The 18,002-nt window shown below is 35.7% G+C and overlaps 2 protein-coding genes across 2 annotated transcripts in view; one reads left to right on the forward strand and one right to left on the reverse strand.

Annotated features, from left to right (window-relative positions):
* LOC108193497 (uncharacterized) overlaps nucleotides 1-9,242 on the forward strand; it is a 54,281-nt gene extending 45,039 nt beyond the window's left edge. Inside the window, exons 53-64 of the mRNA XM_017360183.2 lie at nucleotides 261-743; nucleotides 1,342-1,519; nucleotides 1,640-1,776; nucleotides 2,322-2,448; nucleotides 3,397-3,618; nucleotides 3,693-4,052; nucleotides 4,658-4,816; nucleotides 5,127-5,411; nucleotides 5,749-5,964; nucleotides 6,053-6,105; nucleotides 6,688-6,796; nucleotides 8,379-9,242. Of these exons, the coding sequence (XP_017215672.1) occupies nucleotides 261-743; nucleotides 1,342-1,519; nucleotides 1,640-1,776; nucleotides 2,322-2,448; nucleotides 3,397-3,618; nucleotides 3,693-4,052; nucleotides 4,658-4,816; nucleotides 5,127-5,411; nucleotides 5,749-5,964; nucleotides 6,053-6,105; nucleotides 6,688-6,796; nucleotides 8,379-8,708 (2,659 nt within the window). The 3' untranslated portion in view covers nucleotides 8,709-9,242. The remainder of the gene's footprint in view (nucleotides 1-260; nucleotides 744-1,341; nucleotides 1,520-1,639; nucleotides 1,777-2,321; nucleotides 2,449-3,396; nucleotides 3,619-3,692; nucleotides 4,053-4,657; nucleotides 4,817-5,126; nucleotides 5,412-5,748; nucleotides 5,965-6,052; nucleotides 6,106-6,687; nucleotides 6,797-8,378) is intronic.
* A 4,433-nt stretch (nucleotides 9,243-13,675) lies between these two features.
* Nucleotides 13,676-17,066, reverse strand: LOC108201952 (putative casein kinase II subunit beta-4). Its single transcript, XM_017370302.2, has 5 exons — nucleotides 16,663-17,066; nucleotides 15,059-15,277; nucleotides 14,723-14,832; nucleotides 14,473-14,638; nucleotides 13,676-14,117 (listed from the first exon to the last, which is right to left on the reverse strand). Exons 1-5 carry the CDS (start codon nucleotides 16,856-16,858, stop codon nucleotides 13,987-13,989), a joined length of 822 nt encoding a protein of 273 aa, XP_017225791.1. The 5' UTR covers nucleotides 16,859-17,066; the 3' UTR covers nucleotides 13,676-13,986.
* Nucleotides 17,067-18,002: the final 936 nt, after the last annotated feature.

The following is an 18,002-nucleotide window of genomic DNA, read 5'->3' on the forward strand; positions in this document are numbered from 1 at the left end:
ACGTTTTGTAGGATTTTCAGACCTAAACGCAACACGATGTACCATTTTCTTCCAAAAATCAAAACGCTTGATTATCTGGCGATAATAAGTGATTTTTCGGGCCGTTTTTCCCAACTCTGGTATTTTGGACATTACTTGTGGAAATTGTGGTATATGGGGCCTTTTCTCAGGAAAAGGGCAAGGGGCATTAATCCGTACCTCTGGCTATATAATCGTTGATGTCTATATTCTGTCTGATATACAATACTTGTGCTCTACAGGATTGAAAATAGAACAAGCAACACCACCCTAAAATTTCGTCAGTCTGGATTTGGTGATGATGCCTGGATTCTCTTGGGACCTCTTTCAACTACCAGTTTTGCTTGGGAGGATCCCTATGGCGAAAAACTTTTAGATACTGAGATCTGCAGCGGTGGTAGTACCAGAGTATGGAAAGTTGATTTGGATAAACCTGAAATATGTCCCTCAGGTGATGGTCAGTCACAGGTGTCTTTTAATGTCGTAGAAATAGATGGTGCTAAGGTTGCTCGGTTTGTGGAAGATAGAACATCTGGTGGCATCCAGAGACAATTTGACATGCAGACCGAGATGCGGGAGACTTCAGCACCACTAGAGCTGATTGTTGAGTTGGGAGTTGTAGGGGTTTCTGTTGTTGACCATAGACCAAAGGAGCTCTCCTTTCTGTGCCTAGAACGAGTTTTTATGTCCTATTCAACCGGTTACGATGGTGGGACTACAAGCAGGTTAAATTGTTATAAATTCTTATCGTATATAATTTCATATTGTGTGGTTGAGACATTCTCCAAAATTCCCTTTCTTTGAAGATGTGCTTCAGGCTTTATTTCTACTAAATTGGTGATGGCTAATGCTCCTCATGCTCACACATATATAATTGTAATTGATTAATGCAAGGATTTCGATATCATTGAATTGATCTCTTTTACACAGGAGCTCTAAAGTTTTGTTAGCTGGGCTTCTTGTTTTTTTTTTAACATATACATCACCACAATCGACCCATAGCACATTTTCTTGAAAATTAAGGGTGTATATATAACCTTTTTAGTTTTTTGTTTTCATTCTTATTTTTTTAATATGCATGGAAAGATGAGAAATAATAGAAAAGGTGAACGATTTTTTTGTTAATTCAAAATTTGTGTTTCCATGATTGCTAGGAGAATTTTTTTAATATGCTTGAAAAGATGAGAAATAAATGACCATGATGCTGTCTTCAAACAACTATGACACGTATATGCACTTCTTTGCCAAATGCCTAAATTAGTTGACGTGGACTTGATTCTCCTGTAAAGTCGATTTTTAACTTGGGTTTTGTAATACTTCCAGATTCAAGCTTATACTAGGCTACTTGCAGCTCGATAATCAGCTCCCATTAACCCCAATGCCAGTGTTGCTAGCACCTGAACAAGCCTCTGATATAAATCATCCAGTTTTCAAGATGACTGTTACTATACGAAATGAAAATCTTGATGGTATCGAGGTCTATCCATATGTCTACATACGGGTAATACTTCTTTAACCTTTTTCTTCATAAATTTGGTACAGTTGCCTACCCTTGAAATGAAAGGTGGCATCAAGTATATTTATATGTTTTATCTCACAGAATCAAATGGTAAATTTTTAGGTGACCGACAAGTGTTGGAGACTTAACATACATGAACCCGTTATCTGGGCTTTTGTAGATTTTTACAATAATCTTCAACTAGATCGTATTTCTCAAAGTTCAAGTGTAACACAAGTTGATCCAGAGATACGGATAAAGTAAGATTTACATCTAGTATTACTTCTTACTGTTTTGTTCAGCTTAGCAAAGCTCTAATGAGAAGTTTGCACAGCCTCACTTCCTTCTTTTTTGTTCTTTTTAACTGGAACAAAGATCTTATGAGAATGAGTATATAAATAATTTTCAAGTTGAGATCGCTATTTGACATTTCTATTACCATTTGTTGAAACATAAATATACAGAACCTATCTTGCAAAAGTGGTTGTGCCTAATCGATCAAATTGCATCTTCGTACTGCATCATCATGGCATTGTTTGCATATAATTTATTTCATTTTAAGCTTCAGGGATATGAGGAGCTGAAAGTATATATCTTGAAGCTTGTTAGTTGTTTTACCTTGTATCTGTCCTTGGTATCAAGATAGCGACTTTTTTCTTTCGATTTTTTCATTATTACTTGCAGACATAAATGATGCAATTACATGACAGTTTCTTGTTTATTATTGAAGAGTGGCTTGCAGAAATAGTGCTTCCCTATATTTTATAAAATACGTTACATGGCAACTTTTTACTGTGAATTTCAGTTTAATAGACGTCTCAGAGGTAAGGCTAAAGTTGGCAATGGAAACTGCACCTGCTCAAAGACCACATGGAGTCCTAGGTGTATGGAGCCCCATACTCTCTGCAATCGGCAATGCATTTAAAATTCAGGTCAGCTCCATTCTGTGTTTTGATCAGTAGAGTTTGATAGTTTGGTATGTTGCACTTGCCTCCAATTCTAGGTTAGATAAAGTGGAAACATTGACAGTGGAAATATTGACCAATTTGATTGTGTTCTGAAGGAGGGAAAGATGAAATACATGATTTTTTAAGGTCCAAATCATCCTATTTGCATTCTATTTGTCGGGTCAGAAGATTAGATGATTGTGATCCTTGATGGACCTTATCCCTGTCTCTGCATTTTACTACAAGTGGAGAGTATGATGCACCAAAATCCGTAATGCATCTCCATGCTTGAAGAAACTAATTATATGTAAACATAATAGTTCGTGTTATTGTGACCTTGATCCATTTATCATTCTTGCATCCTCTTCTTTTATCAGATCCCCCCCCCCCCCCCACCCCCCCACCCCCCCCACTTGAATGTAATCTTTGCCGCATATTGGTGTCTATGCCACTGGGATCTTAGCCGCATGTTGGGTGTATTTGATAGAGCAAGGGTTCATTGTGCCCCCGCGGTATGTAGTACTGGAAAACTAGAAGCGTTATGACGAAGATATCAGTACAACCCTCCACTCCATCTTATTACCTTGTTTTCATCCCCAGCGCCCTCCCTGCCACCTACTTGGATTATTAATGTTATAATAAAACATGTCCTACATGAGAGAATAAAATTTTATTATATCTATTCAGGTGTACAGAATGTTGTTTTTGAAGATGTCTTCTGTTAAAATTATAGTCAATTGAGTTATCTGCCAGTTATGCAGAATTTTTCAATTGGAGTAACTTTTCCGCTTCATTTTGTCGCTAAAATCTTATGAACAACACTTGTGTACATGTTCTCTTTTCCTATCATAATGAATCATATATACGTCTCTTAGATGTCATGACTACACTATGAGTTAACGCTACAGTATATCTGTCAATTTTCTCCTCTAGGTACATCTGAGGAAAGTGATGCACAGAGACAGATTTATGAGAAAAAGTTCCGTCATTCCTGCGATAGGAAACCGTATCTGGAGAGATCTAATACATAATCCACTGCATTTGATTTTTTCGGTCGATGTATTAGGTATGACGAGCTCCACCTTAGCTTCTCTTAGTAAAGGGTTTGCCGAGCTTTCGACAGATGGGCAGTTTATGCAGCTGCGTTCAAAGCAAGTAAGTAATTCAGTTGTTACAAATTTTTAGAATTCACCAATACTAGATGTTTTATTAATTGAATGATGAATTAGGTATGGTCACGAAGAATTACTGGGGTAGGTGATGGAATTATGCAAGGAACAGAAGCTCTAGCGCAAGGAGTCGCTTTTGGAGTTTCAGGTGTGGTGAAGAAACCTATGGAGAGTGCCAGAGATAACGGTGTTGTTGGGCTTGCTCATGGGCTGGGACGTGCATTTTTAGGGTTTGTTGTACAGCCAGTTAGTGGAGCACTGGATTTTTTCTCTTTGACTGTTGATGGAATTGGTGCCAGTTGTTCGAGGTGCTTGGAAATTCTCAGCAACAAAACTACCCTGCAGAGAATTAGAAATCCCCGACTTATTCGTGCTGATAATGTTCTAACGGAGTATTGTGAGAGGGAAGCAGTTGGACAGGTACACCATCATGAATAACACATGAGTTTTGTCCATGAATAACACATGAGTTTTGTCAAATAATTATATATCTTTCATATGTGCTTATATACGATCCCAGAAGGTGGTGGCTAATCTGTGGGAATTCTTTTTGTAAAAGTCACACAGCGTAAGAAATATGTATCTACTAAGGTATAGGCATAAATAGAAGTATTATCGACTATAAATTCAAAAGGCTATCGCCTGAGTTTGAAAGTGGGCATTGATTTCATTATTCTTATATATTTTTACATTGGCTATCTTGTCAAAGTGAGAAGTATGGTTAATATCTTATACTAGTTTTAATAAGAAGAAGTGTTCTTACAAGCTTTAAGCAGGATCTAGTACTGGTTAGTTGTTCTCGTGCACTGACTATGAATTGGTTTTACAATTTTTATCATCATTCAGTTGGTATAATAGATGCTATATTTAGATGTCCATTAAATCCCAAAATATCTGCCTTTTAATCCAGAAAAGAGTGTTTCAAAAGAAAACAGTTAAAATAAATCCGCTTTAGTTCCTGTCATTTAAAACTTGTAATCCATTATGTAATAGGCGTGATGTTAACAACTCTTCTTGTTGTGCAGATGGTGCTCTACCTTGCAGAAGCTAGTCGACATTTTGGATGCACTGAACTGTTCAAGGAGCCCTCAAAGTTCGCATGGTCGGATTACTATGAGGACCATTTTGTTGTTCCATACAGAAGAATTGTTTTAATAACTAACAAAAGAATCATGCTGTTACAGGTTTGGAACAATTAGATGTACTCCCTCCGTCCCACTCATTTTGTCCACAATGAGTTTTCCGCAATTTCTTCAATCATATTAAATAAACTAATAGTTACCAGTATATTGTTCTATTTTTCGAATAAATTAACACAATCAGTACTTATTTATCATATAAAATGAAAATGGACAATAGTTTTGGGACGAACTAAAACGTGATCACAATGAATGGGACAGAGGAAGTAAACGCTTCTTGTTTATCACTTTGTAATTGTATTGAGATATTAATGTCTTAACAATTCCTTGTGTGTGGCTTTTGTTAATAACGAAGTGTCTGGCTCCGGACAAGATGGATAAGAAGCCATGTAAGATCCTGTGGGATGTGTCCTGGGAAGAGCTTATGGCATTGGAGTTGGCAAAAGCAGGCTACTCAAGACCATCTTACTTAATTCTTCATCTAAAGAATTTTCGAAAATCAGAATCGTTTGTCCATGTTATTAAGTGCAATATTGAAGAAGCAGCGGAAGATAGAGAGCCCCAAGCTGTTAGTATCTGTTCTGTGGTGCGCAAGATGTGGAAAGTATATCAGTCTGACATGAAAAACCTGACACTAAAGGTTAGGGCCTGTTTGGCTTAATTAAAACAAACCTAGTTGTTGCCTAAAGTTAATTTTTGACTAGGAAGGATTTTAGTTTTAAGTTATAAAAATTTGTAAGGATAGTTCAATTTATTGCATGTTATAGTAAAAAATAAAATTTTGAAAATGCTAGAAGGACATGTAGTGAGGATAATATTAATATTTGTCAACCTCCTTCCTCCTTTTAGACATATAACTTAGACCACTGTGACTCCTAATAATACAAGTTGGACTTGTAAGTCACTGCACCGAACAGGCTTAGCTTAATCTTACAGAATGTACCTATTATTAATATAATATCTCTCTTTCTTTAAAGGTTCCTTCAAGCCAAAGACATGTGTGTTTTGCATGGAGTGAAACTGATTGGAGAGACTCGCGTAACCAGAACAGGGCCATTATCAGATCAAGAGATCTTTCATCGTCTGATTCTATTTCTGCTGAGCGGAAATTTGTTAAACACAGCATCAACTTTTCAAAAGTTTGGAGCAGTGAACAAGAACCGAGAAGACGATGTACATTGTCCAAAAAGCAGGTAACTAGAGTTCATGTGCATTTAATTAAATTTTTATGATAGTTGTCCTGGAAATGATTTTACTAATGGTAGATATTGTCTGCTTTAGGTTGTAGGAGACAGTGCTGTATGTAGCATTTGGCGGCCGATCTGTCCCGAGGGGTAAATCATATTATTTATATTTCATTACTCTTTTCTTTGATCTGTATTTTAATCCTTCTATTAGAATGAAATGTGAAGCAGTACTGTTCTGCTCTGTATCTGTGCTCACCTTATGCTCGGATAGTGAAGCGTTTTGGGCTTTTGGTGAATAAGAGAAGATTCTCTTATAACTGTTGAGTAGGTGACTAAGATCACGTATAGTACACATGTAACCAGTACAGTTAAAGGATGTTCTCCCAGCACCAGAAAACTTGAGTATCAAATTTTCTTTTAATAAAATGGTGGTCCAAGCGGAAAAGAAAAACATTCTTCAATGATAGAATAAGGCCGGGAATGACAATATGGTCGGGTTAATTTAATCAAGTATGTCTAGGAAGATGTTTATATGAGTTCAAGTTATTGATTTTCGAGTTCTCTTATTAGCTGGAAGCTATATGTTTGAAATCTAGATATCATGTCTGTGCCTACTTTACATGTACAAGAGCAAGATAAAGGGAAAGAAAACAAAAAGAGAGAAGCATTTCTCTGCTTCGTTGGAGGCTATATTATTGGCATCTGATTATGTAACCATTTATTTTTCAGATATGTCTCTATTGGGGATATAGCCCATGTTGGTTCCCATCCTCCCAATGCTGCTGCCATATATTTCAACAGCAATAAACTTTTTGCACATCCAGTTGGTTACGATCTGGTAAGAATGTGAGATTGCATTCAACATTGATTAAATTCTAATACAAGGAGACTATACATGATTACTGCTATCAACTTGATCCCTAACACTTGCTATTTTCCCTGCGTTGAAAGTCTGAAAATTGCTCACTTCATCCTTATGTATAAGAGCCAAGTAGCCAACCTCTTTAACCATGCACACAGCACATATAATCCTATATGATCACATGTAAAACTTAACGTTCATCTTAGGACTTTTAATACGATGACTATACATCAATATTTATAGCACACCCCTCTTGGAACGCCTTGATATTGTCCTTCATGTTTAAAAACATTTCTAAGCTACCTTTTTTCCATCATATATAGTATATACTGTGGTTGCATCTCTTTTTGCACAATTAAGAATGAACTTGCTCTGATAATTTTCTTACTTTTATTGGTAAACTAATTATATATAGACCTATATTTGGTAATATGATATTATCCTTTACATTATTTCCTTGTCCCTTTATTAGTGAATTCGTAGACAGCAAAGTCGAATACATTATTAATTTTTTGAACATTTTTTGCAAAAAAAATCTGAAAATGCGCATGTAAATATTTTATTTTATTTTTTAAAAATACACTTGGCTTTTAAGTTGATAAAACTTTTGATCTCTTAAATACAGTAAAACAGGCCTTTTGATTTCTTAATGTGAAAAAAGAACATGGCAAATGCTTCTGAGATTTCTGTACAAAACATATCTCTGAATTATTAGTCTTTTATGAACTCTCTATCTATTGTGGCTTAACAATTTGTAGACTTATTAGTATAATGAAAATGCAATGAAGCGAAATAAAAGATTAAATCTAATTTGACTTTGCTGCTTTTAAGAAGATTGAAATGACTCGGTAAGTAAACCCCTTCTTATTTTGTAGAAAAATTGGATTGACCCAATCTTAAAGTATTTTAGAACCGCCTCTGACTTTGTTTCGCAGTCGACGACTAATTATTCTGGTGTTCTTCAGAGTTCAGACTATCCTCTAACAAAGTAGTTTCTTCTGGTTTCTGAAAGCAATTTATGATATTAATCTTTTGGTAACCAGAATAACTTTTGACTAGCCAATTGTTCGCATGGCTAACTCTCATCCTATGGTGAACAAATTACAAATCATGAAACGTAAGATACCCAATATTATCTTCTAATGTTTATAGATTATTTCAGATAATAAAAATATAAGCTCCATCCTGACTAAATAATTTTGAAGTAGCTGGCATATGATGATGACTATACAAATGCAATTGTTGGCTAGTTCAAATTGTTTCGAGTGCATCTCAATGTTATGCTATCTACATAATTATAAGAACTCTGAAAATGTGTGAATTGGTTATACCTAGTGCCGAAGTCAGCTGTAAATTCATGAACCAATGATCTGTTTGGCTTATGGCTGAATAGAGTCATTATAAAACCTCATGTTGCAGCAGTTCCACCATATCAAAGTCCCATCATGTTCTAATTTGTAGTTGTATCACTGCACATTTGGGAGAATGCCACTTGAAATGTTCTTCATTCTGTTACCTTATACTTTTGAAACACCAAATAATCGCAAGTTTGGTGTAGGTGTGGAGGAACTGCTCAGATGACTACATCACTGCCGTATCGATATGGCTTCCACGTGCCCCTGAGGGTTATGTCTCTCTTGGATGTATTGTTGTCCCTAGTTATGACGAGCCTGAACCTAGTGACATGTACTGTGTGGCAGAATCATGTGCCGAGGAAACAGTTTTTGAAGAACAGAAAGTATGGTCAGCCCCAGACTCGTATCCCTGGGCATGCCACATCTATCAGGTGCGGAGTGATGCTCTTCACTTTGTTGCCTTGAGACAACCTAGAGAAGAATCAGACTGGAAAACATATAGAGTTCTTGATCAACAAAGTCCTACAGATTAGCAGAGACTTGGATGATGAGTATATTCCTGTTGTATATTGCTATTATGCTCAACCTTCCTTTCTGTTGTAACTTGTGAGATAGCCTTCTTTTTCTGGGTTAATTTTGAAGTCCTTGTAATTAGTTACTAGTGTGACTTGTGAGTGCAAAGATCCGGGACAATACTGAAGTTGGATCGTTTATCCTTGAGCATTTAAGCTCGTTTTGATTTAAATCACGGAAGCTGGGGAACGAAAAGCAGCGAGAACATTACATTCGTGACAATACTAAAGTTGGATCGTTTATCCTTTTGAGCATTTCAGCTCTCTTTGTTGTAAATCACGAAAGCAGGGGATGAAAAACAGCGAGAACATTACATTTGTAATAATATTGTACATTTTTTCCAAGGAATTATAGGGTGCCCCTTTTTTCTTTGCATATCTGGAATGTTACATTTTCTTGTAATGTTTTCTGCTTTCCTAGGCAAGAGAAACAAACAGAAAGGTAAGTAAAAACATGGAACTTGAATTCATAGATGTTTTCTCCATTTTCTTTAACCGAGTTTTCATTGTGCTAATTTATTTCTGAAGTTTTCTTAGCAGTGCAAAAGGTAGTTTGAATATGGTTATGACATGAATATACGATAGTGAGGAGGGAAGCTTGCTGGAGAATTTTAGTCATAATCGCTATTGCGAATAACTCTTAGAGTACATATTTTTTGCATCTCATAAATATGAGTCAAAATCCCAATTGTTTCGAACTTTCCATTTTTAGAATGGAATATTGAACTACCGTTGGTCATATTTCGATTTATCGAGAAATATCTGCCACAAAAGGGCGGTCTAAATATATTAAATTTTTCCTAAAATTACAAGACATTCTGATTGAACGGAAGTTGATAAAAATGGAGAAAAGGACTCTTATATAATTATTTTTCCGAGAAATGTCTAAAATATTAGAGTTATAGAAAATGGTCTGTTAATGCAGGATAATTCAGCGTTTTAATTCCATTCTGATTCTTAGAGAAAATATTAGATTGTGTTGGGTTTAGATTTAAAATTACTGTAACATTTAATATAATTTGACATTTTTGAGTGGAATGCTATATGAAATAGTTTTTAGAGTATCAAATGCTAAACGCTACACGAAGCTGTGTTTAAGTTTTAATATTCTACTTAAGAATTGAAAGAGAGATTAACAGTAGACTAGTTTTGGATTGCAAAATGATACATAGGATCATTTTCTCATGTAGTGATATTTGGAGAGTCCATAGAAAAAGTGATAAAAATGATTACAGACCTATTGTTTGTATTCCCAGCGCATATCATGATTCTGATTGCAAAACAGGAAGCCATCCTGGCTTAATAGACACCCTTATCAGACTCGTTCGGATCGACGAGTTTGAAGTGAAGTAAGTTGCAGAAAATGAAGTTAGAGACTTTTTCATGAAACTCCATTCATCTCATTTTACTTGTCTATTTAAGAAAAACAATATCAAAAACTTGTTAGTTCTATAAATTTTTTCATTAAGTACTCCTAATTAATATGTTAAAAATGGGTGATTTGTTTAAGTTCTAAGCAAGTTAAGCATTGAAAATACAAATCATGGATATAGATATGAAAAATTATTATTAAAAATATTTTAAAAATATAAATAAACTTATAAATATAAATAAAATTGCAAAACGTATAGTTTTATTGGAGACCACTTATGTCCTGCAAGTGAAATATTGCATAAAAACATTGCAAAACGTATAGTTTTGCACATCATGTTGTACAAAATCATTATTTCACTTTAAAATCTTGAATATCATATAAGTTTCGCATGTAGAACATCATAATATGTTATATTCTACGAAAAATATTTAGTTTGCAGGACATTGTTCAACTTGCAGAACATACATTATATTCTTATGAAACATAGACGATCTTCAACAATTTTAATGAATACATGATATTTGTTGAACATACTTCACAAAATAATATATTTTATAGTGTTTTGATTGCAGAACATAATTGGTTTCCATGGTCTCTAATCTCCAATAAAAATGATCTCCATAAAACTTTACTCTTAAAAATAGATATATAAAAATGGAAGAAAAAAACCAATTTGTAAGTGTTTGAATAATGTAAAACAAAAAACCATAGAGGGAAAGATGAACAAATTTACAAACGAAACTTATAAATCCAACAATATTCTGAGAATGAACAAAAGATTTTTCTAGCCTTGTATCCTTGATCCAGCTACCAGCCTTGCACAGGCCATCTCTGCTGCGGATCAGGAAGCCAAGAACTCCTCTTCTTCTTCTTCTTCTTCTTCTCCTCTACTGTGCTCTTCATCTGCTTGACAACATTATCAGCCTGGCCCTCTGTTTTCCTAAACGAAGACAAGACCTTGCTCAGATATGACCACCCACTTTTACTCTCCCTCTTGTGATGCGATATTCGAGGAGTCTCGTCGGCGAATCTGGAGGACTGGGAGAGTTTCTCGTAAGTGGTGATTCTGGGAGAGATGGACTCGGAGGCGAGCAGGGAGCTGTTGGATCTTTCTAGCCTGTTGCTTAGTGATGAGCCTCTTTCGAGCCTGAAGCTTGAGCTGAGCTTCTTCATTATTCTCTCTTTTGGGCTTTATTCGGACAGGGGAATGTTGGAATTTAGACAGGAAGTGTCTCAAGTGGTGTCCAGGAGTTTGTTTGCGGTGCACATAAAAGGCGTTGATAAGGTTGATTTGATCTGTCTGAGCTGGGATTAATAGGCATTGGATAATCAAAGTCAATATGTATCTTAAGAGGTGAGAACAGCACACATAAAGTCAACCACAGACGGATGATCTTGCGTATCCCACTTTAGTTTCATACTTTCAACCAGAGATGTTCAAAAAATCTGAAATCTGAAATCCGATCCGATCTGATCTGGGAAAAAATCTGAAAAACCCGATCCGAAAAAAACCCGGTCTGGCCCGTCCCGGTCTGAGGGCCTAAAAGAGGCCTAGTATTTTCAAAAAAATCCGGATAAAATTCGGATTTTTAAAAAATCAAGACTTTTTATAACTAAACCAGGCCTAGTATTTTTGGGAAAACCCGGCCCGGCCCGGTCCGATTTTTAAAAAAGCCCGGTCCGATCTGGTTTCAAAAAAATCCGGATTTTTATGGTCCGGTCTGGATCTGGCCCGAACAGATCTTTTGTGCATCTCTACTTTCAACTCTTAATGCGTGAGATAGTATATAGACTCTCTGTCATAAATTTAATAAATAAGGGATACTCTAAATAGTAGTAAATATTAGAGAAAAAGCCTTGAGTGTCACTTTTGTTGCACGTAATGACCCATTTGTCACAATTTAAAATGATGGCCCAGCCTGTCACCTCAGAACGCCACATGAACCTGCGTTTTCTAATTTTCATATTTAATTCAAGCAAAACGTGACTTCCAATGACGTTTTGACTTTTGTGCGACTAAGTTTCATTTTGTGGGGCACTGCCACATTGGTCTGAGTTAATAATACTCTTACAAGCAGATGTTAATAAAAAAATCGTTGCTTACAATTTAGAGAGTGATTTATTTATACCTGAAATTAAATTGGCCGACGGTTAGGGTTTAGGATTGAGGGTGTAGGGCCTTTAGGCCCTACTCCCTCGAGCCTAAACCCTAATTAATTCGAGGCTGCAGGGCCGAAGGCCCTAAAGCCGAGACGCCGACGGAATAAATTAATTTACAATCGTTAACATTTAGGGTTTAGGTTTGGTTTTAGAAAGATTAATCCGTACTGTATATTAAATTGGCCGACGGTTAGGGTTTAGGATTGAGGGTGTAGGGCCGGCGGCCCTACTCCCTCGAGCCTAAACCCTAATTAATTCGAGGCTGCAGGGCCGAAGGCCCTAAAGCCGAGACGCCGGCGGAATAAATTAATTTACAATCGTTAACATTTAGGGTTTAGGTTTGGTTTTGGGTTTTAGAAAGATTAATTCGTACTGTATATTAATTGGCCGACTGTTAGGGTTTAGGATTGAGGGTGTAGGGCCGGTGGCCCTACTCCCTCGAGCCTAAACCCTAATTAATTCGAGGCTGCAGGGCCGAAGGCCCTAAAGCCGAGACGCCGGCGGAATAATTTAATTTACAATCGTTAATATTTAGGGTGTAGGTTTGCAAAATAATTAATTCGTACTGTATACTAAACTAAAAAGATTAATCTTAAAAACATAGATTAATAATTTTTAATATTTTAAGGTTCATATTTGGGTTTTAGAATGATTTATTTGAGTAAGACGTGGCTTTAAGTGACGTTTGCATGTTCTAAAACGGTTTTTCAACCTTCGTTTTGGTTTTTAATATTAATAAAAAAAAGTAAAACGTGAGAGGAAGGCACGTTTTAATGTAAAACGTTATTTGAAGAAACGTTTTAAGCTTTTTAAATTGCACTGTAATGCTTTAAACGTCATTCGAAGAAGCGTCTTGGGTCAAAAATTCAGGTGGGTTTTGTGGACACAGCAGAACGTGGCACGCATCGGCGTTTTGCCTTAAACGCTTGTTTAATAAGCGTTTTGAGGTGACACTCAGGGCCATTTTGATCAATCGTGCCAAACAGGGCCTTCTTGTTAGTTATTGTGACTCAGAGGACCAACACCCTAAATATTACTCCCTCTGTCTCTTTTTAGTTGTCACATTTCTATTTATATTTATATAGGTCAAATTGATTAACTTTTTTACCAAAGATTACACGTCGCTCTTTTATTATTTTAAAAATCTGAAAATTACATCTTAAAATAGATTAAAAATTATTTCCGCTGACATATTTTTTTTATTTTATCAATTGATAAAATATTAATAAATTTCAGTCAAACTTTGATCGATTTGACCAGCACAAAACCAGATGTGACAACTAAAAACGGACGGAAAGAGTATATTATAAAAAATAGCATAAATATCATTTTAAAATATCAAGGTATCAATCAGTTTTAATTTCCTTTATGTTCCAATTCAATTTCTCGATAATTTTAAACCAAAAAATTCAGGACATAATTCCATTCAATAAGATCCACTACATACTTGAGAAGAAGACCATTCTCTCTGCAGCTAATCTACAACAAAGTTATTATACATCCCAACAAATTCATTATCGAACCTAAATTTATAAGTAAAATTTAGCATACATTTGAATACAATTGCTCTCACCAAAGACTTTCATAGTAGATAACTGTTCTAGTCTATCATCTGTTATCCGAGGAGTCTGAGTGATGGTATTGGGGTTTGCGTTCAGCAGCACAAGATTTAATCCCAGGTAACTGAGTAACATAACTACAGCATCATGGTTTGTGAACCTTGAAACCAAATACTCTTGGAATATAACTCGTCAATTTCTTCTGTGGTTTAAGATGCCCGTAGGTCATCAAAAACAGGTGAGGAAATGTCGTTCCAAAATAAGCTCCGTCAAGGTCTAGATACAGTTAAAGAAAGTTTGAGGGGTAAATAATCAGTAAGCAGAAAGTAAAATGATATGTCTGTATCACAAAGTTATAAGACATCTAGTGCCTAGCATATATTAATCGACACAAGTGAAGAACTAACTGGTCTAGCTGCGAAATACCTCAAACAAAACAAAAGATATATACCAGAATGGAGTTAATTTATTTACGCCAAAGGTCTCAAATTTAGCTGATAAAGCGTGTCCCTCATCCTGATGCAAATATAAACTGAACAGGAATATAAATGGATATTTAAGAACTGTCAATTTATGTGCACATTGAGGTACCTCAGGTGATAAGTGTGTAAAGAATTAAACCAAAGGATACTATCTTGATGCCTGGATCGAGGGGCATATATATCTTCGCACTTGGGACAATAAATTTTCACAGTTGATTGACGAGGAATATCTGATTGACCAACAGCTAAGCAGGGTTGTCCAGAGCAGCAAACTCTAGGGCATCGACCGAACTCAGCATTTTTGTACTTCTCCAACTGAAGTTAGAGAAACAATGCCTCATATTAATCTATTTAAAGAAGTATAAATCAACTAATTTAACATTAAAACATGAAGCTTACCATAGCAGCCTGCCCTTTAGTTGTCAATACATATCGAACATGTATCAGACCATATAGCATCTCTGCTGCTGTTTCAACTAAATCATGCTGTTCCTCTGTAAATACATCACCTACACAGACATAATTTACATATAACAGCTGTTGTAAATTACAAGGCATACATTTCCAACACCTTACTACCTAAACGACATAAATTCAACTAATTCCCAAACCAATTGTCTCATATTGGGATGCATAATCATGAGAGAAGCTGTGGGAACAAAAAATTAACCGAAGTTTAATATCTTATCATATATATGCATAGTAATAGACTAAATCTGTCTGGGAGGGAGTTACCAGGAGAGGACTCGAGATCTAGAATCAGATCAAGAGCATGATCATAGTATGGAACTTGGCTGCTTAATCCACATAAATTAAAATCATCTTGAATGTAATCCTCATCAACTTCACAAAAGAATTCATTTCCCCGCAAATTGCAAAACCAAGAAATCCATGATGAGTCTACCCCATCAGAACCGCTAACATCTGATTCCTCGCTGTCGGTTTCAGATTCCTCTAATGTACATGTACAGTAAAAGAATACTTTAATAGTTGGAAACATTTCTAAAATATCCAAAAATGAAAAGGCTGCAAAACACACAAATGCAACCATCATAAAAACAAAGAAAGTGCATTTTTGCAGTGCCTTGCCCTGGAAATATAGCTAGATTTTTAATTATAATGGAGTAAGCAATTAGATATTTTAACAAAAAATTAAAAAGACCAAAATAAATATGTATCACAGAACAGCTCCAGTCATTATGACAGTAAACTGTCAAATTAGCACAGTTTTCATTGCTCAACAAACTGACATATGTAGCCTCTATCAGTCTTTTTACTTATAGGCCACCAAGAACCAACTTTACAATGCAGCACATATTAGCAGCCACCCTAGGACTCTGAGACTCATAGTTATCTGACACTTGGATTCTCCTAAGAGTAGCATGCACAAATCACATGTACTGGTAGAAATGAACTAGTACATATTGTTTCCCGTTGCCAACAATAAACAACGGACCACAAAGTTATCGTTACAGCAAAAGCATCCAAGAAATCTCATATCATATGTATCACATTAACATGATAAATTCTCTGGCCTGCAGAATTTTTACAGAAAAAACCGGGATACCTCCAACAAACCATGAATAAACATTCAATTCATAGCTAATTCCAAACATTAAAGCTTAACTTAAGTTTAATAGAACAACTAAAAACAAACAGCGACTCAAAAATCCAATTGCAGGCTTTTTTTAAAAAAAACGCCGAGCATATCAATATAATCATCACAGATAAAATTAAAGTCTTATATACATATAGCCAATAAACAAAAGTTTCAAGATCAAGCTAACTCCCCTTTTCACTTTCCCATGTTCCCCCAAATTCGAGATTCAATTTCACCCCAACCCAATTTTGCCTAAAATTTACTAAACACATATAACTGATTCACAAAACACATATAGTTTATAAACATCCCACCAACAAATTAGTAACGTTACTCGAGCCACTCTGATACCATGTTAAGTAACACATAAACTCATAAATCATACATAAACTCAAACAAACACTACAGAGCATATCAATATAATTAACACAGATAAAATTTAAAGTCTTATACATATAAAGCCAATACACAAAAATTTCAAGATCATAGCTACCTCACCCTTTTCACTTTCCCATCGTTCCCCCAAATTCGAGATTCAACCCAATTTTGCCTAAAATTCACTAGACACATATAACCCATACACAAAACACACACAGTATATATAAAAATCACTAACAAATTAGTAATGCTACTCGAGCCGCTCTAATACCATGTTAAGTAAGAAACCCGACTCACAAATCATACATAAACTCAAACAAACACCACAGGCTCAAACAATTTCTACTCAAACACAAATTACCAATAGGCTTCTTCTGAAACGAAGCCTTTCCGTTCCCGGACAACCCGGAAACCCGATCCTTCTCCTTAAAAGCTATTCCTCCTCCGCCTCGAGACGAAGAAGGCGAAGATCGCTCCAAATGCTTATCAAGAGCATCATTAATCTGTTTGGTCCTGCTATCTTTCAACATCTCCGCACCTCCTCTCCTGCTACTCATTTCTGTATTGAGATCAGAGCTTATCAATTAAGCTTTTAATCTATACATACATACATATACACGATGTATGTATAGACACAAGGAGAGGAGGTCGGGGAGAGTGAGCGTTGGTACCGGTAAGAATAGGAGATGTATGTATCGTGTTCGTGTATGTATCGATCCACGGGCACAAGTAGCAAGACTGTGACTGCAATTTTACAGATATGTCAAGATCTTTAGCCATATTCTATTTTATATATATTATTATTATTATTAATTTGGATTTTTTAAATTAAAATTTTCGGCTGAAAATAATCTAATAATTTTTTTCTGATATTGTTATATGGTTTCGTTGATTTCTAATATATATTTAATTATTTTTTTATTTTTTATAGGTTCGGAAAATATCTTATAAACATAATTTAGTTATATATTTTTATTTTTCTGATGGGTAGCGGTCCACAGCAACCGGTTGCTGTGGACCGCTTAACCAACAGCCTATTTCCTGGCCGTTGGATGCATATCCAGCGGCCAGGATCTTATTAAAAGTTTAATGTGTCCAGCGCTTTTTTAGCGCTGGACAGGGATTCCCATGTCCAGCGCTTTTTTAGCGCTGGACGTGGGAATCCCTGTCCAGCGCTAAAAAAGCGCTGGACACATTAAAGTTTTAATATGATCCTGGCCGCTGGATATGCATCCAACGGCCAGGAAATGGAGTGTTGGTTAACCAGTCCCAGGCAGCCGTATGCCAGGGACCTGGTCCCTTTTCTGATATGATTGTTTTGTGTGCTTTTGTAGGACATGGATCCTCAGTTGAATAATTGTGAAATACAAAATTGAGTTATTGGTGACCAGAAGGAAAAAACTGTGCAGAAGTAGTATTATTGAGGTTCTTTCTTTTCCTTTTTTTTATTTTTTAACTTTTGCTCCTGTCAATTATGCAATCTAACTGGTGTTTTAAAAATTTCCGATTATATTTTTTAAACTTCCATTGTTTTATTGATTTCATCTAAAATCTTTAATTTATCTAAAAAATTTCCGATAAATCTTCTATAAATCTATGTTGAATCCATAGCTCAATCGATTAATTTTAATTTCCGACTTTTATGCTGATTTACCTATCTTGGGTGAGGAGTGGGGGATCTGTTGCCCATCATTTGGTTAT

Source organism: Daucus carota, chromosome 1 (assembly GCF_001625215.2).
Source record: "Daucus carota subsp. sativus chromosome 1, DH1 v3.0, whole genome shotgun sequence".
NCBI classification, from domain to species: Eukaryota; Viridiplantae; Streptophyta; class Magnoliopsida; order Apiales; family Apiaceae; genus Daucus; species Daucus carota.